This window comes from Onychostruthus taczanowskii, unplaced genomic scaffold, assembly GCF_017590055.1.
Source record: "Onychostruthus taczanowskii isolate IOZ18803 unplaced genomic scaffold, ASM1759005v1 scaffold4, whole genome shotgun sequence".
NCBI lineage: Eukaryota > Metazoa > Chordata > Aves > Passeriformes > Passeridae > Onychostruthus > Onychostruthus taczanowskii.
Window position 1 is genome coordinate 1,043,941 of NW_024501459.1, and position 26,800 is coordinate 1,070,740.

At 37.5% G+C, this 26,800-nt stretch overlaps 1 protein-coding gene across 1 annotated transcript; it reads left to right on the plus strand.

The window, feature by feature from the left end:
* On the plus strand, positions 1-26,800 carry UBE2V2 (ubiquitin conjugating enzyme E2 V2). The gene is made up of 4 exons (XM_041412661.1): positions 1-97; positions 16,666-16,811; positions 20,153-20,278; positions 25,937-26,800. Exons 1-4 carry the CDS (start codon positions 82-84, stop codon positions 26,081-26,083), a joined length of 435 nt encoding a protein of 144 aa, XP_041268595.1. The 5' UTR covers positions 1-81; the 3' UTR covers positions 26,084-26,800.

Below are 26,800 nucleotides of genomic sequence, written 5' to 3' on the forward strand. Positions count from 1 at the left end.
GGGAAGTGACGGAGCCGCTCCAAGGGGAAGTGACGCGCGTGGCGTGCGGGCCCGGAGCGGTGTGGGGGGGGCTCGGACAAGATGGCCGGATCCACAGGTCTGTGAGGGGGGGCTCGCTGGGCCCGGGAGAGCGGCGCGCTGGGCTCCTGCTGGGGGGGACGCCCCCGCAAGGGCCCGGGGCGGGTCTCCTTTCTCCGGGATGGGGGAGGGACCAGCTCTCTCCGATGGGAGAGACCCGGGTGGGGAGGAATTGTCTTCTGACAGGGGAAAAGGGAAGCTGCAGGGGCGCCGGGACAGGTTATCACAGAAGCCCAGGTTCAGTTAGGTTGGAAGAGACCTCTGAGATCATCGAGGCCGACCTGTGACCGAGCACCACCTTGTCGATTAGACCGCAGCACCGAGTGCCACGTCCAGTCTTTCCTGAAGCACCTCCAGGGATGGTGACTCCACCGCCTCCCTGGGCAGCCCCTTCCAATGTCTAATGAGAAGAAATTCCTCCTAATTCGCTTATGCCCGGGCCTCATCCCTTCCGTCCGTGGGGCAGCGGCATCCTTGTGGGAGCCCGGCCTGGGGGTGCGTGATGGGAGACAGGGCTCCGGGTGCCGGGAGAGGGGAGAAGTGACCCGCCAAGAGGCAGCGATGAATGGATAGATGCTGGTGTCCCAGGGGAAGGGAGGAGATGTTGTTAGCCCGGTAAAAATGCTGCAGGAAAGAAAGATTTGTGCTGAAATTTGTCCCAGTGTACTGCTGGGTGAAGATAGAAGACGTGGTATAGTGGTGTCTAAAATAAAAGGATTGTCTGTGTCCCCTCTTTATTCGGGGGTGGGGGGAAGGGCTTAGGCCTGTGCTGTGTTTTGGGACAAAGGTGCTTCACTTTGATGGTGACTGTAGCATGGTGGGAAGGAGGAGTGGAGCTCTCTTCCCTGTGGTATCCATTGGAGCTGAAGGGTCTCTCATAGCCAGATTTAAGGGCAAAGAGCTGCCCTTGCAGTGTTACATCCCAGGAAGCCCGTCTCAGTAAACAGCACACCATGTGCAGAGCACTGGTGTGGCAGAACGTTGTGGAAAGTGGTGGCAAAGAAAGGGACAAGAATACTGCTTCGAGTGCTAAATGTAGAAGCACAATTTGACTATTAGTTTCATTTCACAAGAGGCTTGAAATACAAAAAGACCTTTCCCTCAGTGCTAAAACCTGAAGTCTTCAGGGGCTTGTTTCCTCTTCTCTCATCTCTGGGACTTTATAAGTGGGATTAAGATGGACCTCAGGATAGGGGAATGACTTGATTTCAGCAGCAAGTAAATGTTGGCCACTGATTTATTTCTGTTGCCGATCCTCTGTCCACTGGATCATTGGAGAATTGGGACTATAACAAAATGTAAGAAACATCTGTATATTTAAACTGGTCTTGGTACCTTGCTGTTGATCCTGTGAGAAGAGCTTGGGCAGGTTTTGCTGTTTTTTTTAAGAGGAAGGAGAGTCATCTCCAGTTGGTTATACGTTTGGGTATGTGGGATTTTCAGAGTGGAATTTGATAAAGTAACTTTTGCAACTATGTGGAAGAGCAGTCCAAAAAGATAGCTATTGCCTATGATAAACTGAGCTAGAGTGGATATATTTAGAGAAACCCAAGTATTTGCTCATCTGGGAATTACTGCATTTTATTGTGTTAGGATTCTTTTTTACTTTTTTTCCTGTTGTCTAAATTTAAAAGGGTTTTTTTACAGAGCAACACTGAAAGACTTCATCTGGGCTGTCACTGGAGATTTCCTGTAATACACTAGGAAGCCAAGTTGGTTTAGGTCATGTATTGGGTACTGGCATTTGGCATTCAACCTGGCTAGTGCAGAATATCAGTTACAAAACTTTTTTGTCGTGAGAAAGTCTATTTTCTTTCTACTTCAGCCCTATAAGAATAAATGTTTCACTGAACTTTGATGGTTTCACTGCCATAAGTGTTCTTTGCAGTCTTACAAGAGTTGTTTTAAAATCTCTTATATACAGTTACTCAGTGGGGGTTGGTTTTTGACTCAGAAATACAGCCAGACTTAAAGTTCATAAAAAGCAGGAGATGTAGGAAACTCCTAATATATGTGACTGCTCCAAACAATGTAAAGGGCCAGTACTGCGTGCATGTCTTGTTGAAGAAATTAAATTAAACTAATTTGTTGTAGTAAAATGCAGCAAGCAGGCTGAATCATCAACAAAACTGCTGGGAAAATTAGTCAGAGCTTCTAAAACAACATATCCTTGTGGAGAAAATACTGAGACTTTTTATTGGTACACACATGAGGTGGTGAGGGTTTTGTTTTATGCTTTCCACATAGTGTGCAAAATTCAGACTTCACCCAGAACTGCTCTTGCCTGGAAGTTGTGTTATAATAATTTGTGGAGGAGGGGAGGGAATGATTTGCTATAGACTTAACTTTGTTATAGACTTAAGGTTTAAATCTACCTAGCTCTGTTATTTTAGTCTGCTCTTGCTATAAAGTTCAACTTCATAATTATTTATTTCAGGAAAAAAAAAAAAGTTTTGACTGCATGAAGTCAAGGAATGAAATTCTAACCCCAAGGAAGTCAACAGCAAAACTTTTACTAAGATCAACTGTCTTATTTTTATCCCAGAAGTTCCTTTCCTGGGCTTGCTAATTCTGTGAACAATCATGTAACAAATGATGTGCATTTAACAGCAGAGAATTTAGTTTGAAAATAACTGTTCTTTAATGTATGCCAAAGAAATTGTATATATCAGTGCTAAATTGCTGTTTGATAAGTATCTTACCAGCTTTCTAAAATCACCTGCAATGAGTAAATTTTGCATTTAGATACTGCATGTGCTAGAAATGGATATTTGTAAGCTGAAGTTTGATCTGATATTGCAACTCCTTCTGCTTGAAGCTTGATCTAGGTTATTTGCCTGGGTACTGCTGGAGGTCTGGGGTTAAACAAGTCAGTTTTCTAGAGAAGAGAGCAGCTATATAATATATAATCATCCAGTTTCACATTGCTTAGCTGGAGATTCATTCTGTTAGTCTGTTTGAAAATACATTGAAAATACAGCTTCGAGTTAAAAGAAATATTTCACTAAGGCATACCGTTTAAACATCTCTTGTGTATCTCGAGAAAAGCATATAAAAACATCATTACAAGGAGTTAATTCAGGAGTGAATTTCTGCATTTTGATAATTTGGGTTTCACTTAATATTATATTGCCTATGATAAATAATATAATACTACATACCGTATGTGTAGGGTTATACACACACACGCACATACATATATATATATATATATATAATATGTGAATGTTCCTTAAAGGCACTGAGGGTGTCACAAAGTGGTTAGAATTTATGTGGGAAAATAGGAGAATTAAGGCAGCAGTGTCAAATATGGTGCTGTAACTATGGGCTACTAATGCTTTTGCCTCCTTCCTGTTCAACTGAGAGCTTCAGTAGCTTGGGGGAGGGTGGATAGGGCTGAGTTAATGAAAATTCCTCTTGGCTTGCTGAAACTGGATGCTCAGGGAAGAAAAATTGACTGATCTGCAGTCAAAATTGTATGAGATTCCTGATTTACTTCTAGTATGTAGTCTTGAGCAACCTCTTTTGAAAGTGTGTTTGAAGGTACATGGCTAGATCCCTGTGAAATATTTTTTTCTGTAAAATCCATACTTTTAATTTCCAGTCATTCTACTCTATAAGGGTGAAATGGTTTCATTGTGTAACCTAATTTGCCCATGCAAAAACGTGCTTCCCTTTGATTTTATAGATGATTGATTCTGTGAGTAGAAATGGCTCAATGCACGTCAGTGACTTATTTTCATAACTTTGTTTTTTACTTCTGTTTGCAAACATTTGGTGGTTGTGGAAGCAGTTCTGAGCATGCATGACTACAGCAGTAAGGAAGAAGGGATTAAAAGTGAAGGGTTGGAAGTGGTCTTGAGTGTGTTCTAGGCTCCCTGAGCTGTGAAGCAAGGACTGAGTGTGCCATTCCTAATGGTTGGGGCTTTTGGTGGTGGTTTTAGTTTATTTCGCTTTGGAAGTTGGGGTTTTTTCTTCCTCTCTTAAAATACACAGTTGCAAGATACTCTATAATGTGAGATACTTTGCAACACTTTCTCTTAAATGCCTTGAAACTTTTTTTAGTTCTAAATTAAGCTGATGTCTGTCTGTTCTGTGCTTAGTAGGGTAAAAGTTTGTACCCTGAGTGTGGGACACCTAGATATTAAGAGCCATTCAGAGGAGTAATAAAAGGATGTATTCATAAGTGAGATGAAGAAGCAACAACTTAAAGACCACTTTGTTCATGTAGGAGATGTGATATAATTTAAACTTTGTGTCTAGAAAACTGCACAGGTAGGCTTCTCTTTTTGTCTGACCTGTTGAATGTTCATTTCCTTTTTTTTTTTTTTTCTTGTCAAGGAAATAATTGTGGTTTTTATCCACTGTGTTTTACCTTGAGGGGTGTGTTACACCCTCCCATTTTCTCTTTTATGCCTCTGCCACATTGTTCATTTATCCAGAACTGGTCCAAGAAGTCAGTTTAAGAGCCTTTTAGAGTTTTAGAGTCCTCAAAGTTTGTTCTGTGAGTTTACAGTGTTAGCTCTGTAAGCACAGACTTCTTGAAGCTGCAAGTAATCAAACAAAACAAAAGAAGTAAAATACTGTGTTCCATGAGGCAGCAAGTATTCTGTATGGAGCATTTTTTCCATCCTGTCCTATGCACAAGGAATTGCAATTGCGATTGTTCTGCCTGATTAAAAACAACTTGACAAACCACAAATAATTTCAGCTGCATTGAGAAAAGTTTAGATTACAAATTACTTTAAAACTATATATAGACCATCAGTTCTTTCCAACTTTGGGGCATATACAGGCAAGATACTCTGTTTCTTCTCAGAGCTTTGCCTGTATAATTTTCCTTTGTTCCTGGTATTTTATAACTCTGTCTTTAAATACAAACCTACTTATGTCTTTCTGCCACAATAGCTGTGTAAGAGTGTTCTTGCAGCAAAGCAACTTACCTCTGCAATGAAAAAGTGGCCTACTTTGTAATCTTCTGTTTGTTTAAGAGCTTGTTGGAAATTCAAGGATGTTATCAGACATAGTATTGAAGCCCATTATCTAAACTGTTCTGTACAATCCTGGAAAATTTTAGCCTGGATAAAGGTACAACACAGAATTTCAGGAGGATATGCCTTTCAGCAGCTGGAGGCAGATGGTCCGTACTACAAATCTAAGCATGCATGGGAAGGCTTCTCATGTAAGCATTAGATTTCCAAGTCTTATGAATAGTTGGTGGAATTGAATTACATATGTATTTGTTAGTATTTGTGTTTTGCCTTATGGAAGATTTTCCAGAGGCAGTGTTAAATACATGCTGTGAAGCTGTGCAGCCTCTTTTTGTTAACAGACCTTTTGTCTCTCTGTCCCTACTCTTTTTATCTACTATTATCTCTTCTATCTGTTATTTTTTAGTATTATCAGCTATTTTAGTATATCTACTATTAATTCTTTTTATCTGTACTGTAGCTCATATTTCATCATGACTGAAACTTAATGTAAAGTACTAATCAGCTTCAGCTACTCCTGTTAGGTTTTGCCTTGTTGTCTCAGTTATCCAGTGGGAGCCTCAGCACAGACTGTGGAAAGACAAGAAAGTGCTGTTGGGAAAGGGTTCAAAGTAGCCTTGATTTCAGTATTTGGAAGGATTTTACTATATGCTGTCCTGCCCAAAGAATGTTTTTATTTATATTTGTCATTTGGAATACACTAATGACATATAATTCAAACAATATTTTGAATTGAATCAGTGCAGAAACTTGTGAAGCTGTCAGACTGATTCTGAATAACATGAGCTTCTGGTTTAGAGCCTTTTCAAAAATGTGTGATGATTTAAGTCTGTGACTCTAAACCATTTCCTAGTTAGCATTTTGGAAGGAATGGAATCTTCAACACTTAGAGCTTTATTTCAGAAGGATGAGATGCTTCAACTAGATTTTAAAAATAGTCAGAAGAATTATAGATTCAGTATGCTCTTTTTATAAATTCTTGCAATAAATGTGTTTAATAGCATAAAGAAAAAAAATCAGCTCCCTTCATGGTATTTGTGACTATTCATAAACTGGATAGTCAAGTGTGTTTTTAATTTGCTTGAGTAAATCAAAACATTTTGCCCAATACATGTAAAAGGAGTGTCCTTTATTCAGTATATTCGCAGTAAAATGTCCAGTTTTATTCATGTAACTTAGAACTTTTCCAGAGAAGGAATTGCAAGTTTTCTTTCTTGTCACTGAAATGGAATGTGTGATCATTTAAATATTAAATAATTTGAACTTTTGAATACCACAGCATATAGAAAATAGCATGCTAAAGTATGGCTCTCAAAAAGAATGTAGGGAAATAATTTAATTGCAGTTCTTTTTACTAAATATGTGGTGATTGGCACATGTGCTGATTATATCCATAAGTGTTTGCTTATGTGTATAACTGAAAGAATAACATAATTTGTTTTACATAGATAAAGGATCTTTATGTTTTGCACTGTGGGTAGGTGCTGAGTCATGTTGGAAAGGACCTTTATGCAAATGTTAGAACAACTGTTTGCTAATCAATGACTTGTAACCCGTTTAAGACAGCTTTACAGCTTTGCTAGACTAAATCCTTGATGCTACTCATGTTATCTGGGTCACACATTGTATTCTTAACTTTTAAAGCAGACCCTGGGAAAGCTGTTTCATGAGGAGATATTGGGCTCTGCTGGGTTCCTGTAGTCTCCTCCTCCTCCTGTCCCTTTATCTGGGGAAAAAAAGAAGTTTCTATGTCATTGTAACTTAAAAGGTAACTTAAGAAGTATGTGTTTCAAATACTTTTTTCTCTCTGCCAACACAATGTCATGTTTAAAATGAAAGTTTCAAAAATGAGCCATTTTAACTTCCATTAATTTTTTCTGCTGTTATTTAGCTTTGTGCTTTTAATAATGGGGTAATTACTAAGCAAGTTTGGGAATTGGTTTTTAACTTCTGGGGGTAGAAATTGGAAAGATTTTTTTTTGCCTGGTAAAATCTTGATTCCTTAGACTGTTAAATCAGTTAATACTGCTGGTGGTTTTTGAAGTGACAGATCTCTTTTCTAACTCCTGTTTGCTGGCTTCCTGCCCTACATTGTTTCGTACAGAATTGAAATAATAATTCTCAATTTGCTAAGTGTCACAACATGTCACTTTTCATTATCTATCATTTCATACACTAAAACATATGGGAAGGTGGTTGAATTATTTAATATGTCATGTGTTTCATTTAGTGGTTGCCTATAAAGAGTTAAGTTTTAAACCTGTAGTCAGCTTTGTGCATTTCCGCCCTTCACCTAAACAGCCTGGATATCAATTGATGAGTTATTTAGTGACTTAACTGTTTAGTACCTGTATGATTTTTCTTACAGTCTGAGGCATCACTGATCATGTAGTGTCTGAGCTAACAGTGGTCTTGTTTATAACAAAAAAATGCACTTAGATATAATATGGACTGATAAAGAAATCCCACTAATATTGGTGCAAATTTGTAAAATTAGGGCTTTCAAGCAATTTACACCAATTTTCTTTTGGGCTGCAGTCCAGTTTAGTGGGATTGATGCTATAGTTTTCTGTTGTTGTGGTAACTCATTAAAAAAAGTTTGTTTGGTTGAGTTATCTTAATTACTTAAAAATTGTGAATCTTTCTGAAGGTTGGAGGTTTTTCCTTTTTTTTTTTTCCCCTCTTTGTTTTTGCCAAGAGCTTGCTTATGCCTTCTCTGTTATGTAGTCTTAACAACATTTGTATCTGTAGTGAAGCAAGCTTCTTCATTAGTGTAATTTTTTTGAGCAGCATTAGTCATTCCATGCCAGCAGCAGTAGTCAAGATGGTCTATTTGCATGAAAGTGTCAAGACAGAATGATGTTGTTGCATCCTTGCTAAGAAAGCTGAGTTCAGCTGGAGTTGCTCTCAGGTCTGGACTGTATTCTGTGTGTGCACATATCCAGTCTCGACTACTCTGTTCTTCTTGCTGGTGTGCATATGGTGACTCTTGTTCCTATTTACTGTTGTGCCTTGTGCAACTTTATGATGTGTAGGATATTGTTGTTCCATAACAAATCGGGGGGTGGAGAGTGCATTTGGAAGTTGGGCTGCAGGAGTTGCGGAATGGAGCTTTTCAGTGAGGCATGAGCCTTGGTAAGGAGAGATGGTGGAGAGTGGGAACAGCTTGATGGAATTTTTGAGAGATTGGCTCCTCCAGGGTCAGAGGTTGGAGTAGCTCTGATGAATCAGGTAGTTAATGGCAGCTGCACCTCCATCTGCTCCTCCTCTGGAAAAGGTGCATAAGGGGAAAGGGGTGGCAGTGGGCAGCAGGGAAAGAGGAGAGGCTGTGAGTATGGTTAGAAGTGAATAAAAACTAAACAGATGTGATGTGTTTTCCTGGGGGATGCTGACCATCACTGGAAGAGTCATGTCCACAGGGCTGCCTTCAGTAAATAATCCAATGGATTATGGAACAGAACTGGTAGAAATCAAAATTACTACGAGGAGTTGACTCACTTCCTTCTGGTTACTCAGGAGGCAAGATAAAATAAGGGAAGACTTATGTGATGCCTTGGTAAGGTTTGTTTGTTTGTTTGGTGAGGTTTTTTGTTGTAAACCTATTTGTTTTGTGAGTAATTTCTCACACTTTAAAACATAATTAAAACCTTAAAATGTACAAACCTTTCCTGAAGAAGTTCTGTATTTGGAATATGCACTCTGCTGAAGAATTCAAGTTTGAGGTCTCATCATTCTTAGCATGAAACCATGAGCAACTGAAAAATATTGAATAAATTGATGTTGCTTTTGCAGTTTTGATATGCTGAGATCTCTCACTCCAGCATCAAGATCTGTGGTTTAAACAATTGTAACATGTTTGTAAATCAGGTATGTGTCTGCCAATCCAGTTACTAATGGCTAGCTGTCTAGAAATGAATTTCTTCCCACCCCAGTGAAACTAAAGCTAGCACTGAAAATGTCATTCTGTGTGTAAGTTATAATTTTTAATTATTATCACTAGTAGATAGTTGATAGTGTCTTAATGTTATGAGTATGCATATGAAATGAGAAGCCACGTGAAACAACCCTGCTTCTATAAATCTCTTGTCTTTATTGTTTTGGGCACTAACACTTCAACTAGTGTTACTGCCCTGCCCTAAAGAAATAATCTCTTTACCTCTCCAGCCCTTTTTCCCTCCATCAAAATCTGAATGCTGAGTTGCAGTAAATAACAAAGACTTCTGCTCTATTAATAGTTTCTCATTAGCTGCCTTCTTAATATAAGCCATATTTAGAATGTTTATGGCTATGGCTGGACTCAAATAAAAATGAAATTCCTATGCAAGTTATTTTCATGCAACCTAACTTAAGTTTGGACTGTGCCTATTAAGATACTAGCAAATGTAGGATTTCACTTAGGTGAAATAAATAGGAGTTTGCACCAATAGAATTCTGAAAAAAAATATGACTTTACTTAGCTTTAACCAAAAATTAGATTTTAAGATAAAGGGTTATAGCTTTCACACTGCTGTGGCTCTTTATTGCCTCATGCTGGGAAATGTTTCTCAGCAACTGACATTTTGTTATATGAAAAAAAAAAACCAAAACCCAAAACCTGATGAAATGCATAGACTAGCTTCAGTGTGGTTTCTAGAATTGCACCTTTTCTTTGAAATCTTCCAACCTGTGTGCTTTCAACATGTTTAATTCCAAATATTATAAAAGGAAAAGAGGTTTACCAGTTACAGGGCTCCTACATAGTATTTTATATAAATATATCCATATATATTATATATCTCCATGGATATATTTATACACACAGTCTTAATCCTGGAAAGAAGTGCAATAACCCATTTAGTTCTTACCACTTCATACCTGTTCAGTATTGTAGCAAAACTGGCTCTGAGTTACAGTGAGTATTGAACACAGTGAATAAATGGCCATTTGCTTTATTTGCTCTGGGGTGTTCATTGATGTACATCTGCTTACTTGAGTTGTGGAGTCTTACCTTCTACTCGTCGCTTATTAATTCTTCAAGTTAGTTGTCTTGTTTCTTTCTTTTGGGATAAATGGTTTCTTTCTATGTGAAAATGAATTTTCCTCTGATTTTCTTCTTGAACTTCTTTCTTTTCCTAGAAAATTTCCATACGTAAGCATAGTTAGATCTGCAAAATCCTTAAGACTAACCTAAACTGGTATTGCTAACAGCTCTGTGAGGTTCAGACTTGTTTAGTGCCTTATTCCTCATCGTGATCAATGTGCATGGGCCACCTATTGCTGTTAGATACCTTGGTTTCACTATTTAGGTTAACATAGTATAGGACTTTCCCAATTTGAACTCAAAGCTGTTAACGCAGAATATTCCATTGCCTGAGTTTCATTGCTTTGGGACATACTTGCTGGAGCAAAGTAGAGAAAAATAGTGTAGAGTAAATTCAACTTTATGAATATGACTGATATGAAGAATTATGAATTTGAATTTTACTGAAATATATTGTAACTTTCTTGGAAAGCAGTTGGAAATGTCAATTTACCTTGAATAAGAATCATGTGTTGGTCATTGGAAACTGATTTTACTATGTGTGTAGTACCATACTTGATTTTAAAACAAGAGGAACAAGAATAACAAAGTCCATTAGTGAATTGCTGCATTCCCCTACTAATGCCAGCAATGGAGTTCTATTGTAGACAAAACTATCATGTCCAGCTTGGTTGTTGTACTAACTAAGCAAGTTACTAGAAATATTTCAGGGTTTTGGAGCTTGGTTACTGTGATCAACCTCAGATATCTGCAATATCATTAGGGTACACCTGGCAATACTTCCTGATAGTAGGTTTGTGATAGTAGGGCTTGTCTTGTGTGTATTTTCAGAATATTTACTAGGCTAAAAAGTATGTGATGTGAGTGTGGTAACTGGCAAACAAGAATACACATCAAGTTTACAAAAAAACAAAACAAAACAAAAAAACCTTTTTTCAGAGAATATCTTCTGCAGCCAGAATAGAATATCTTAGTATTTCATAAGCCCTGGCTCTCTTTCCTCTCTCTCCTTAATTTTTTGTTTGTTTGTGTGTTTTGTTTTGTTTTTAATGTATTGGCATTTCAGGGCCTATTTAAGGCTTTGGTTGTTTTATGTTCTTTTTGTGTGTGTGTGGACTGTTGTTGTTAGTACAGCATTTCAGGTTTTTTCTTCATTTTGTCCAGCGCAAGATGAATTGCTCAGAGACTGAAAGGAACAAGTTGTTTTCTCTGTGTTTCTCTTTGTATTTTTTTTTCTTCCTCTCCCTGCCCCAGGAGAAATTTTTTTATGGCTTGAAATTTGCAAGACTGACATCCTTCCCCTCTTTCTCTGTCCTTAGGAAATGCTTACTTTGCTGCGAGCCTGAAGCTGATAAATGGGGTTTGAGAGGTTTTTCTCTTTGTTACCAAGCTGAACATACTTTTCAGTTTCTGTTTTGCTGGAAGTCAGTGGGCAAGAGCTAACTCAAAAATTCAAAATTGTTTATACTACAGACTCCCTGACATAGCTATCTCAATCAGGAAGAATAACATCCCTGACAATATCTGTCTGTGTTAATGTAGGATTTTTTGATATAACTTGTTCCTGTGTGCATATTAGGATTTGTCTGTACAGCAAACAAACAAATTGGAGTATTGGTAGTGTAGGGTGTGCTGGTTTAATTATGGTAAAATAGTCCTGGTACTGATGTAACTTTAGGAGTGATTGAAGTCAAGAACTGAGGGAGATTTGAAGAGAAACTGAATGTTGGTATGGATATTGTTATGGACAGTTATTCTAAAAAACATAGTTTTGGGTCTAACAGAAAACTTCACACTTTAGGCTCTGAGCCAGTCTATTAAAAATTTGGGTTATGGTTTGCTTTTGTAACCTGCAGGGACAAGAGCAGTGGGTAGGTTATGCCGCTCTTGCCTGTTACACAGCAAAGAATCATTTGATGTGTGAGGAGCTTGGACTGCCAGCTCTATTTGCAGGAGTGTGTCCATGTGAATTGTTTAAAAATGTGATTTAACACATTATCCAGTGAGGTGTGTCAAATCTGACATAAGTGCAAATAAGTGCAGTTGTGTGTTCTGTCTTGATGCTGGTGATTAAATCACTGTATCACTGAGTGATCTGACATTACCAGCTGTGGAACTCTGTCTAGCAAGAGCAGGTCCATCCTGGCAATTCTCATTTGTTACTCTAGTGAAAGTTGTTGGTACTACTAATGGACACTGAAGATTCCTTTTTATTTTCTTTACTGATTATTTTTTCCAGGTTATGCAGGTTCTGGATCAAAGCATAGCTATAACTTTTTCCTTCACTCATCCTTTGTGGAAGTGTGTTTTTTATTTCTATTAACTTGGTGATTTAGAAGGTAATGTCTGAAGTAGCTCCATATATATGAAATTAGACCCTCATGCTTAAATTATGGCCTCTGTTTACTGAGTCTTCTTTCATTCCCTTCTAATTCCAGGGTATTAAATTCACTGATAATTTCACGAATTTCTGTAGTCCAGTATAATGATTCAATTTTTACATTAAAAACTACTAGCATATGTAAGCATAAGTGATGTTTTGTTTGTTTAAGTGAAATATATTTAGTTGAACTGTTTGTGAGAATTTGGTAGAAGTTGTTTGGCAGTTCCCGTGACAGATTTGGGCAGGGGTGTCAGGAGGCTATTTGTCAGTAAAATCCACAGTGAGTTGATCTTTTCAGATAAAGTGAAGAAAGGTTTTGCTTTTGTCTTAATCTGGGTGAAACCATCTGTGTTTTCACGTGCAGAGCCTTAGTCCATCATTGCAAAGAGCTGTGCTGGATGCAGTATTGTATTGAGCTGTAAATCACAACCTGCTGAGGGGAATTTAACTTGCCTGTAGCTCTACCAGTGTTAAAATCGACAGTTTTAATCCCTTTCACTTGAAAGTGTGAGGTTTTAGCTGAGGAGTGCCTGTTACAGAGAGTAACACCAACCTGTCTGAAGCTGCTTAGTGGTCCCCTGAGCAAGTGGCACTGGGGAGAACACCTGAGGTCAGCTGAACAATGGTGCTGGTTTCTGTAATTTCGTACTGCTGATGAGCTGCACATAGGAAATGTTTCATTGTCCTAATTCTGTAAATGAAATAACAATTCTGACTCAAATTCAGTCAGGAATATTTCAAAGTTTTTAGCAAATATTTGATGAATTGCATTGTCTGGATTAGAGATAAAACTGCCTTCTGAAATGCATGAAAGTGAGAAGAAGAATTTTTTTACTTTCTGTTTATACTAGGAACAAACTTAATTTCTGGAAAATCCAGATCATCCTTGACTGGATTTCTAGACAGAAGTTATAGTTGTTTTTTACTGTGAAGACAGCACAGTCTTGTGAGTGTGTTCCATTCTTCAGGCTAGGTAAATTTGTTTTTTTTGAGTAAAGGTTATAGCATGATCAAAGCAAGCGTATAGAGTACAATAGTGTGCAAAAGGACAGAAGCGGATGCTTAAAACAGTATTTAATTCCACTTAATTTTGCTGTAAGTTTTGAAGTCTGTAATTATAAATAATAGTAAGGGTTTTTTTTTTAATGTTGCTTGTTTGTTTTTTACAATCCACTGTGTTAATTTTTAAGTTATTCTGTGTCACTTATCAGAAATCTAGCAATAATAGTTTTGTAGGAAAACATTCAGTAATTCCTTTATTAAAGTTTGAAGTATTGATGATAAAGTATTAGTCATATATGCCAGGGACATAGAAGCAGTTTAGTGTGTTTTGGTGGGGACAGTTTTGTTGTTATTGACAGGGTTTTGTGTGCATGTATGTTGGGGTTTTTGTTGTGTTTTTTTTTTTTTTTTTAAACACATGGTGCTTTTATTTTTAACTTCAGAACAGTGTTTTGCTGCTAGAACTAAGCAGTGATAAGAATGTTAGTGTCGAGAGCCTGGCTCTTGCTCTCAGATGTTTTTGTCTCTTTTCAGAGCAGATCTAAATTATTTTCTGGAGATGTTCTGGAGTTTTCCCAAGTCCTTCACTGCTCCCCGTGGGCAGTTATGGGAACCAGTGAACACAGATAGGATGGAAAAAATGTGATGAACGCTGGTCAGTTCATCATAAGGGCTTGTTATTTTCTAGTAAGTGTCATCTCCTACAATTTAATGTGTTGGGTACAATTTTATGATACAGCTGAGTCAGTGCAGTGGCTTTTTGTCACAAAAAACTCCTTTATCTCCACACCCATGATTTTGCAGAGGAAGGCACTGAGAACCACAGCAGTCAGCTGCGGCATTTGTTGTTCTTTTTTCCTGAGTCAATTCAGTTGATTAACTGGTTGGATTTGATTTTTGCCTGAAGGAAAACCAGCTTTTTTTGCAAAATTAGTGTGACAATTTGGCTACTAGAGGAGCCTGGTTAGTGCAAGAGCAACAGAATTCTGGGAGAAGGCATGGAACATCAGGACAGTGAGCAGCTGGGTCATCCAGGCTAAGCTGAAAGGTGATAGCACGTAATCAGAAATAAGCTTAAATCCTGTTTGGTACCATCTTTTATGTTCTTTTTAAAGAGCTAAACTGTGACTCAGAAGTTCTGCAGTCTGAGCAGGGGTTCTGAGGAAAGGTGGATTTAAGCTTCTGGGGAAGCCTAAAGTAATGTGTGAATGCTAAGTACACGGGGTTTGTAGGTGAAGGTTGTTGTGGTTTTTTTAAATTTTATTTGAGACTGCACATACCAATCAGAATCTATTCAGTCATGTGATGCAAATTAGAAGTTTATCACTCTGGTTTGGCAGACTCAACCCAGAATGTGTATGAACGTGGAGTAAAAACTTTGTGGTTGAAGTGTGATTGTCAGTTCTCATCTCTAGTCGGAATTAGATATGTAAATGTAAACATTTAATGTTTATCACAAATCAGAATGGGACCAGAGGATGGGAAAATGTGTTTCAATGGAGGTTTTTAAAAGGATCTATGTCAAAAAATTGAGATATAATCTGCTTCTTGATGTACTCTGCTGGTGCTTTCAGTACACATGCTGGCTGGGCTGGTTTGTTAAGCTGTGAGAAGAGTGGCCAAAATGTATCACTTTCTGCTCAGTTAGCGAGCTGATGTAGCTCTGTCAGGGCTCAGAGGGGTGGCAGCACTAAGGCAGGACGGAAGGTGAGGCCGTGCATGAATGACTTCATTTCCTTCCCGCGTCCTGATACTATACCCAGAATGCTTTTCCCTGGGAATTTGGAGAACTTGGAGACAATAGTTTGTGCAATTTTTAGAAGCCTCTCCCTAGTCTGTGTTATTAAAAAAAAGTTTCAAACACTGTTTAAGAGAAGTTATGGTTCTGCAAGATAAGCTATTTGAAGAGTTGCTAAAAGGTGTGTGTATCTCTACTGGTCCATCTATCTGCATCAATTATCTGACTAAAAAATAATATAGTACATTAAAGCTCTTGATTTCTTGCATTGAGACTGCTTGGACTACAGACTAGGGTAATGTAAAACCTGAAATCACAGTGTATGCAAAACTGAATAACTCATATGCAAAACAGTTGTCTTCAACCTTAATCTTTTTCAAACTTGATAATTACATTGTGTGTACTCAGTCTTAATTTTTAGTTTTATGGAGCACCTGGATTCTTACAGTACAGGAAAGGATCTCTAGTGAAAATAATGGATAATACTATAGTTGGAAAAAGCTATAACAAAAAATAAGTAACTACAAGCAGTTATAGTTAAGTGGAAGTTTTATGATCTTATAATATTGTTACTACATCATTGTGCATATTTTATTTGAAAATAAAAGCATTCCATGATTACATGCACAAGTGTTAATTACCTTTCTTCCCTCAGTGCTGAAAAGTACCATTTTAGCTGATGCTGTAAAGCAATTGAGTATCCTGTTTAATATCTATAAAAATCTGCCTTTTTTCATGAATAATAATAAAAATCCTGTAATTATAGTTTGGTTAGTAACTGTTAGTTGGTGCTCTCTAAAGGCATTTAATCTTTGTATTCTGTTGTGAATATGTCTTTATCTCTAACAATTTAATCAATGCTTCTGTGCTTATTTTTTTTCTCCTCTGGCAAGTGGCAGTATTAATGACTAGATTAAAAAAGACTTGATTTACAATTTGCTTTCAGATATTAGTATTTTGTTGGGTTTTTTTAAAAAACGAGTGAAATCAAGTGAAAGTATTTCAGTCTTCAGTTGACATTTATTAGGATAATCTGTGTTAAATGTTACATTCTTTAATTATGTTTTGGAGTAAATTTGCCATATTGATTTAATGTGAATTCTGGTTGATTAGAACTTGACAGACAGTCAATTGATTTTGAAATGTACTGGATCTAAACAGTTCTGTGCTTGGGGAAGAGAATCTGAGCTAAGCTGTCTTAGGCTAAAGAGAGCTCTCCTGTTTTCTGTTTTATGGTTTGTATTGGTATTACTTGGTAGTAGTAATTAATTTCCAGTGAAGCAGTTAGTTGCTTCAAAGTAATTAGAATTGCTAAATAAATTTGTGCAGGCAATATTTGCTTGACTTGGAAAATACATTGAGCAGTTGGCAGCGTGTAACATATAAAAGTAACAAAGTTGTTACCTTTTCCTTAGTGTCAGCAGTATTAATTACATTATTCCATTTTCTCTAGTTAAAGTACCTCGTAATTTTCGCTTGTTGGAAGAACTTGAAGAAGGGCAGAAGGGAGTAGGTGATGGTACAGTAAGCTGGGGCCTTGAAGATGATGAAGATATGACACTCACCAGATGGACAGGAATGATTATTGGGCCACCAAGGGTAAGTGTGATGAAATAAAACATTTTTATTAAGTTTTTAGGCAATACAAAATGCAAAAAAAGTTACTATTCTACAGTGTAAAGGGCTAGTTAAAATTCAGTGTATGAAATTGTAGAAATAATGTATAATTCCTCATTTTCTGGCATGTAAGTATTTCAGGCTAGCCTCCCCTGTTTCTGCAGCTGTCTGTAAAAGCCAGTTGTGATCTGAAACGTATTTTACTCAGTTATGAGTATATTAATTCTATATTTCCACTGTTATTGAACATAAGTGTAGACTGATAGTACAATAAACAGGTAACTGTCTTTCCCCATTTTGTCACGCTCCTGATAATTTCAATTTTGTAGCAAACTGGCAATGTATTTTCAACTTCTACAAGTTCTACAGAACAGTCTTTCAGTATAACAGTGTTAGAATGACAGTTGAATCATACCTAAAGACTAGCAGCTTCTTATCACATTTAATCCTTCTGACCTCTGAAGTTCTGGAGAGTGTCATTTAGACTGATACAACTTGCAAGAGAAGTAATCACCTCTTGTGTGTATCAGCCATATCAGATATGAGTGGACTTTAGTTGGATTACTGCACACTTTCTTCTAAGTTACAATATGATGCAAAAGATCAGTGTGTAGCTGAGACCTTTAAATGAGTGTGTCTAAGTAGCCCTCAGATAGCACATGGCTTTCACTGCTAGAGTGAGAAGAACTATCTTACGTGTCTCTTGGTACTGCAGGGCTTATGGAATGAGCTGAGCTCTGCTCAGTGAAAAGAATGCCTTCCAAAGTAGCAGTTCCAGAGACAGATTCAGTGTAATTCAAGCTTCTTTTGGAAGTCCTTTGCCACTTGCAGTAGGCTGCTTTGAACACCTGAATGACCTTGCTGAGCTCCTAAGATTTGGGCGCAGCTGGGAGAGGGCAGATTTAATATATAATCATAATGACTTATGCTTTGGATATTCTGTGGAATCAGTGTTTGACTCCATTTTGAGGAAAGTTTGTAGCCTAATGTGTTGGGATAAAAACTTGAAAATTTTGACCTAGCTGTCATAGGGTATCCCTGGCTCTCCAAAACCCCTCCAGAACTGCCTGTGACTGCTTTCTTGTTCAACCTAAGGTAGACTGCTACACATCTTTGAAAAGAGATTATGATGTGTAAAGTGCTATACTTTATAATAGTGTTATAGAAGGCCCCATGTGTTTTAAAAAAAGAGTAAAAGTACTCAACCCAGCTTGGGATACACTTTTTGTCCTGGTCAGTTTGTAGTTCTGTGAGTTTATTTTCTTTATGATAAAGAGTGCATGCAAATAATATATCTTGTGCCATGTCAGGGCCATGAAGCCTTGCAGATAGAATGACTTGCACTATGTAGTGACTGTAGAAAGTGGAAGCCACCAGCTCCCAAACCAGTTACAGCACCTTGAGAAGAATTGCATATCTAATTTCAGGGCCTGTAGAAGATGAGTGTTTTTTGGAATTGGCTGAGTTAAGTAGATGGTACAGTTAGGCAAAACATGGAGAAAGTTGCTAATATTGTCCATGAAGTTCTTCTCTTATGTGGCTTCTCTACAGTCATGCAAAAAAAAAAAAAAATTGCGTATCAGTTTTTTTATTGCTTCATTTGAAAGGTGACCCAACTGCAAGAGAGGAGGGTAAGATTTGTTTTGGATTAACAGAAACATTTTTCTGACTTACAGAAAATGGGATTTTAGTTTTTTTGGGAAGCTGGCCAGGGATGCCTGGCTTGCAGTAAAACAATGACTTGATAAATTGAGCAAAATTGAGAAGCCACCTGGATATAGGAATGAGAATGAGTGCTGTTCTTGGGATTTTCCAGAGTTGTGAGCAGAATTGCATACATTTTGGCCTATTTTCACTGTAACTGACAGCATCCCTCTCTGGGGAAGTAAATTGTTCTGGCTGAATGAATAATGAGAATTTTAGTTACTGTGTTTTCTTGCTGTGGTAGCAGTTATGTTACCTGTAGCAGGATAAGATGACTTCTATCTGGCCTTTAGTTTTTAATCATAGAATAAGAATGTTAAGGGTTGGAAGGGACCTTAACGATCCTTAAGATGATCCTTAAGATGTCCCAACATGCTGTGCCATGGGCAGGGTCATCTCCCACTAGACCAGATTGCTCAACAGCTCATCTGATCTGGCTTTGAACACTTCCAGGGTTGAAGTATCCACAGCCTCCCTGGGCAACCTTGTCCAGTGCCTAATTACATTCACAATAATAGGAAAGATTAATAGAAAACCTTTTATTTTTCGTTGTTTCTTTGTGACCCGCTTGCTGTTCATTCACTGTGTCTGCTCAAAAATTATGGCACACAGTTGGGGTTCTTCAGTCTTCCTGTTTTCACTCTGCATTTTAATTAGCCACAGACTAGAGTGTTGTTTGATACTTGGCTATGTGGTTGATACTTCTGCTTGGAGAGTGGCAGCTGACTGATGCAGAACAGGTTAAAGATGCTATTTCTGGAAAGCTGAGACGAATGTTGCTGCTTTTTTGTTCATGTTGGCTCTTTCTGTTGTGCCAGTGCAAAAGCAGGTGTAGAAATGGAGTTCATCTTCCTTTTGGAACACAGAGGCACGTGCGTCAGTGACCAGCAAAGCACTGATCTTTGGCATGGCCTACTTGACAAGATTTAAAAAAAAAAATAGAACCATATCTAGTTCTAATGTGGCTTTCTCGAAGTATACTTGAGCTTAGAATTATCTGTTCCATGGTCACTTTGGAATGACCTCTGCAAACTAGCAGTCACTTTACTGTCCAAGCTCATAAACCAAGTGATTCTCAGCTGCAGAAATTTCAGATATTTTCTGTAGTGCTAACTACTTCCAGAATATGTTTCTTTTGCAGGTTATATTTCTATTTTGGTTTTGGTTATATCTTAACTGTTAAATTATTGGCATTTCTGTCTTTCTCCATTTCCAGTTTTTTTACAGTATTAGGTATTTCATTATGGGGGAAGGTGGTAATTTTCTTAAAGCTAATTGATTTCTCTTAGTCCTCTACTGCGTCCTCTACTGTTGTTTTGAGGATGCAGGTGGATGGAAAGGATGAGAGCAAATGTGAATTAAAAACAGAATTGTATTAAAACTTGTGTATGGTGTAGTCAAAAAGCAGTGTAATTTTTGCATAATCATGAAGTAATCAATATAGCCAAAACAGTGGAAATCAGTCAGTAATCCAAGACCTTCAGTTGATGCACAATATTAACAAATTTATATTTTTTTAATATTTCATAATTGTTATTCCTTTTGCCTTTGCTCTGTTTTAAAAAATCTTAATATTTAGCTTTCAGTAAAATGCATTAGTCTGTCTTTTTGCTTTCTAGACAAACTATGAAAACAGAATATACAGTCTGAAAGTAGAGTGTGGACCTAAATACCCAGAAGCACCTCCTACAGTTAGATTTGTAACTAAAATTAATATGAATGGAATAAATAATTCCAATGGAATGGTAAGTTGAAATGGTAAGATCAACCATGTTGTTAATTTACACTAAAAAATATTTCTGTGAAAATCAGGTAAGGAATATGCATGTTGCACAGAGCTTTTTATTTCATTTTTATAACATAAATGCAGATTTAAATTGAAATTTGGTGGCCTACTACTTCAAATCTTTTTGGCTTTTTGTGGCTTACCAATGAGACAAGCATTATTTATAATATTGAGACAGTTGTTTCTTTTAAATGACGGTTTTAGTTTTGAACAGGAAAACAATGAGTGTTTAAGCTCTGTGTAGGTATTTCCCTCATAATACTCTTATAAAAGGGGATTAGTTTCATATTGTAGCAGGACTATTACAGATTCTCTCTGATGTTTCCACTAATTAAAATTGGGGTTATTCCTGATGAGACTCACTCTGGATGTATTAATTCACCTATAATGAACTGGTGTATTTATACTCTTGTTTCCTTTATACTGGATTTATTAAAATCCAGGGTGATTCTGAACACCAGTCTTAAAACCTTTTGATATAGCTGGTAATCACTTGCATTTTAAAGAATAAGTTGCTTTCACTGATGCTGCAGTTAGGGTGGGATGAGTTCACAGATGAGCTGTGGCAGCAGCTCAGGCAAGCTTGTTACTCACCAGGTACTTAAACACTGTGAGCAATTGTGGTGCCCCTTTGCTCAGAGAGGAAGTGTGAGCTGCATTGCATTTGCAGTGCTGTGTGCCTGTATCAGCAGGAAACACAATCACATTTGTGGGCATATTTGTCTAAACTGAATGCAGACTAATTGGGTTAAGGTAATACCTAAAGGTGCATTAGCATCTTTGGATTTTAAATAATTTGTGAGATTTAAAAGAAATACAGACTTGCATTTCTGTAATTAACAGTACTGAACTGTGAAGCTCAAGTGTCTCAATGATTGTAGCAGGGGAGGAGGTTCTCAGGTTTGAGCTGTTGTAGGCTGTAAAGTAGTGTTCTGGTTGGTCATCCAAAGCTAGTGCACAAATGCCTCAGAAATAATCTGAAATCACTCTGAAAATACTTTTATGTAGCTAACAATTTTACTCTCCCTGAAGATCCTGTTAAAATTGCTATCTGAAAATTGACTCATGCCCTTTATCACAGCTGTGGCTTGTTGTCTAAGGGTGTGTGTTTATTGAGAAGTTGTGAGAAGCAAAAACAGCTTCCAGTATGTTTGGAAGATGATTTTCATACCTCTTCCTAGTTTCATAGGAACGTGTATTGCTGTGATTCAGTGAAGAAGTATGCTGTCATGGCTTAATCTCTGCATACCTGAAGGCATAAGTGCTTTCAGAAGCAGGACCTTAGACTAGCTGAACCTGAAGGCTCTTGTTTACTGAAGCCAGTAAGTTTGAGCTTCTGTTTGGAAAAGTCTACATTCGCTCAGCTTGCTGAGGAACAGGGTGACTACTGTGACAGGAAATCTGCCTAGTCATTTTAAAAGCACTGTTCAAACTGAGTCATTGCTACAGGAAAAATTGATTTTAATAAGTTAATAACCTTACATCAAACCATCATTAATTTTTCGCCCCAAAAGATAATTTTGTGTATCTTATCAGGGATTTGCTATGCAAATGCATTACTTCTTTTTTAATCGGTTTAAATAGGAATAAATAGTATTTTTAATGAAAGGAATTTTCATAAGTAATGAATTTAAAACACATTTAGTATATAATTTTTAATGTGTCCATTGTCCTAGTGTCCTGCATTTTATCTTACTTTGTGGTCGTTAGAGGAACCGTGAAGCAAACAGTGGGGCATGTTCAGCATCCTGGAGCAGTTAATATTGCTGCTTCCTGACAGCTCCTTCATGTTTCTTCCAAGCTGTTCTCCCACTTTATGGTCATCTTTCATTTAATAGATCATAAGTGGTTTGAATTCTTTGAATTAATGGCAGGGTTTCATCTGCAGACTACTACTATCTGTGCTTCTACAGGCACCCTGGGTTTTGACATGTGGTCAGCTTTTGGTCACATTGCTTATAGGAGTCAGGAAGAAGTTGTGACTTGCTGAAAAGAGACCTGAGACAAACAGCAGCTGAAATTGTTTTATCTTAGCAGATTGTACTCAAAACATTTGTAATGTTGTTAAGGTAGGCTTGTGTGCCAGTTAACATCTGTGGAAAAGTAGGGCCCACACTGGGAGTTTTAGAGGGTAATAATTTCTGTTGAGTTAGAGTGTGAGTGGTGGAGGGGAAAGATGGATAAGTGCAGTTACTAGGGATCTAGGGAAACTGTTTTCATACTGCCCTGTAGGCAATGGTTCTCAGCTTTCTTGACTTAAAAATCCTTTTACACTTTGCATGAAAAGGGCATGTGTGCAATGAATTTATCAATACTGACAGGTACAACTTAATTTTTGTTTGGTTATTCTGTGAGAGAGGAGTTTATAAGTAACTTTCTGCCAGCAGCATATCTTCAGGAATCACTGTTTGATAAATTTAATGCCGGAAAGGAGAGAACTAGTTCAGGACTATTTTATTTCAAAAGACTTAGGTGCTCTGAGGCACCCTGTTAAATTGTCTTTCTTTTATTATCTGCAAGTTAAGAAAAAAGTTTGTGCCTTTTTTCTTTTAGTTTACCTATGGAGCTGCAATATTTCTATGCAGAATTAGATTACTAAGGTCAAAAAAACTAGTACAAGTACTTGTGTAGAACTGCACAAAATGCTTTTATGTGCTAATGGCATCACTGTTGTAAAACTGTGGATTATTATTCCTAATGCTACACGGTCTTTTCTCTTGGAGACTTACGTATCCCATATTGATAAAACACAGGTTGCATTCTAATGTGCTGTTTGTTCTCCCGTTTTCTTCTGGGTTTGTCTCATTTTTGCATCTGTGATAGTGCTCCTCAGCAGTCTGTCTTGCAGGATTTGCAATCACTTGTGTTCATTAAGATACCATTTACAGCTGGAAATACTTGTTCCCTTTTAAATCATTTGGGACTTTCAGCTGTAAATCTGTAAGCTGCCCAGTTACTGCTTTGACTATGTTTGCTGTAGACATTTGCTACTTGTTGAAGTTACTTGGAACATTGTAAACACTGAATACTTTGCATAATTGTGTAAAATAATTTGTTTTATTTTCAACTGTTTAGAAAAAACTAATGCATTTTATATATTGCTTCTCTTGCTATTATTGAGGGTTCCACAGTGGTGTACCACCCCCTCCCATAAAATAGTCTAAATAAAATAGTCTTCAGATTGCAGTTTGCAGCTTTATTAGCTTTTATCTGACCTTGAAATGTCTCCCTCTGTGTTCCAGGGTGTGCATTTGAATATTACCTAATGCTTTTGTGTGATTTGAACATAGTTTGTGTCACTCTCTTAGATGTCTTATCATTGTTCTTCATAAAGTGAGTTTATTGTGCACTAACTTGGAAATCAATTCTGCAAGACAGAAAACAGAACCTGAGCCAAAATCTTTACTGCTGCAAGATGTTATGAAAGAAGCTGGTGACTTGCAGAAAAGAGACTTGAGATAACCAAGCAACAAAAATGTCATGTTGCAGCAGTCTTTAGTCAGAAAACATTCATAGCAATGGTAAAGCAGAGTTTGCAGTCTGTGAGGTTTTTTGTTGCAAATTTCCAGGAAAAAAGAGAAGCAGGAGGAGCTTAGTCTTCAGTGATCAGCTCTCATGTTCCAGTCTTTGTAGAACTGCATTATTTGAACAGCAGTGGTGACTGGCTGCTGTGTGCTGTAATTGAGGCAAGCATTCAGATCTGAAGGAGCCGACAAAGGCAAAATTGAGGAGAAGCATGGGGAAGGAAGATGGTGTGAAAACAGAATTTCCAGAATGAAGATAGATGTTCATTTCTGTAGTCCCAGAGCAACTTCCTTTCCAGCCATTTTTCCTCCTATTTACCATGTTAACCCAAATCCCCCTTTAAAAAAGTAGTAGTATCACAAGAATTAGAGTGATGATTTCACCAGTGCTAACTTTCAAAACCTTTTTCTGTACTGGCTCATACACTCATGTATTTTAAACTGGCATGGCGTTGCTGCGTAGTAGAGCTTTTCTTTTGATGGTGTTTTTCTTTTTTATCAAATGTTTGTGATAATTTTTAAGTCACCTGACTGCCATTTGTACTGCAGCTTGATGATACAAGTTGTTTTTGGCAATTCTGCTGACTTCAAGGGGTTCCCAACTCTGAGCAGAACATTGTGTGAAAAGAAATGCTTATAAGTGCTGAGCTGTAAATAAGGTCAAGGATCCTACTTAGGGACTTCTTTCCAAGGTGGTGCTTTAAACTGGGTGGGTTCTGTCAGTTCAGATCACAAAATCTTTCCCCGTACATGGTTTACCTGAGCTGATAGGCAGTAGCGCGAAAATATTTCCCCGTTTACCTGAGCTGATAGGCAGTAGCGCTATTAAAGGAACAAGAGAGGGAACAGAAGTTTCTTGGGATAGTATTGCTACCCAAGCCAGCATGTTGTTAAACCTTGGCCTCAGTTTCATCCTGCAAAAAGGTTTAGTCTCATCTGGTGTTCCGAAAATAGCCTCACTTCAAATAATCTAGAAATAAAACATCTGTGTTAACATTCTTATTAGTGATTCCAGGTTTTTTTTTCTTTCAGCTTGCCCTAATTAAGATGGGATAAGAAACTTCTTTATGTTTTGTGCTGCTTAAATAATAAAACAGTGGTTTCCAGCACTCTTGTAGCCATGTGGGCTGCAACTCTACGAAAGGAATCCAGTAGCAAGCAATAGCCCTATTCCTGCCCCAGGGCCTGCTTTGCATGGCTGTAGCCCCTTCTGTGCTCTTAAGTTCCTCCATGCAGGGGTTGGGACTTAACCTGCTGCCAAAACAATTCCCAGGATGACTTTCAGTTGCTGACTTCCCTATGAAAACCTCCCCATTATAATATAATTGTGTAAATTGTCCTGCAGGTTTTATAAACGCATAGGAGAAGTCCCATGTCCTTTCCTTTCAGTTCCTATTCCAGTTGGTAAGTGATGTACAGTAATCTTCACGGCTCCGTAAGATGACTTACTGTGAGAAGGATGCAAAGAACTAAGAAATGTCTGAGCATTACAGATCAGTTATTTCAGTATTTCAAGACATTTCTTAATACAGAAATAATACTCTAGTAGTGCCTCTAGAGGTATCGGAAGCACCGTGTAATATCTGTGGGAAAGAAATCACCAACAATACTTGTAGCAAAGAAATAATAAGGGAAATGTTCCTTTAGAAAGGTATTCTATGGACTCTGGTGTGGCAGGTTCTTTTAAAGAACTGAAGAACAACCAGGTGCATATATTAGCATAGTGGAGGTAATTCCTTGTTTCTTTTTGGGGGGAAATTTGAAAAAACCCCATAAATTTTGCAAGATAGCAGCTCCAGTTTTGCAGTGAACAGTTTGCTGGTGTCCTCCTCCTGTCCTCCTTTCCTTCACACTAATGTAAGTAGCAGCACAGATGGAAGAGTCCACCTGCATGGATTTTATTGCAGAATCTATATCTGTGTGTAAGTATATAATTGTTTTCCTTAAAATATTTTAGGAACACAGGGACTTTATGCCACAGAGAAAGTGTCAGGGAGTGCTTAGACTATTTCTTAGAGCAACTGTCAATAGCAGTTATTTACGTAGATATTTTGTGTTCAATCATAAATCAGATTTCTCTCTTCTTTTTCCAGGTGGATGCACGGAGCATACCAGTGTTAGCAAAATGGCAAAATTCATATAGCATTAAAGTTGTACTTCAAGAGCTAAGACGTCTAATGATGTCCAAAGAAAATATGAAGCTTCCACAACCTCCAGAGGGACAAACTTACAATAATTAATTTTAGCTGATTCTCAAACTTCTGTCTTAAAACAACAACCTTCTACTCATGTAATGTCTTGATTAAATCTCACAATGCAAACACCCACACATTAAAAAATTTCAGCTGGTATACATGACCTGGACATTTGTAAGAATATATATAATATATGTATGCCCAATATGTTTTCAGGCACTATGGGAGAAAAAGGCAGCACAATTATTTTTTTTCTCTTACTGAGGCACTGTCATTTAAGCATAAGCCTGAAATAGCCTATAATTGGAATTCAGGTTTTACAAGATGAAAGCATGACAGAAAGTGTCAGATTGCTGTGGAATAATATATGTTACTGAAAATAATTTCTGGAGAAGGCAAAATATAAATGGCATGCTTTATCCATCTTGCTTAGTAAAAGAGCTGCAGTTAAATTTGTTTTAAGGTAGCAGGTACAGTGAATACCGTTGCTCATCTTGTTTAATTTTGCAAGGGTGTGGGTGCCGACTACTAGTAGTGTCACAAAGTATGTTCAGGATTGTTTTGATACCTGTATTTATAAAATGGGGGGATTAATTTCTGTTAAGCAGCTCCTGTGTTACATGTATTGGACATGGCAAATATTTGTTTACAGTCTTTGTTCTAATAAACCATGCATTTAAGTTTTAGTGAAACAAAGGAAATGTATGGATATGTGATTGAGATTAAAGTTAGTCTTAAAATGTAAATAAAATGTGGAAAGTG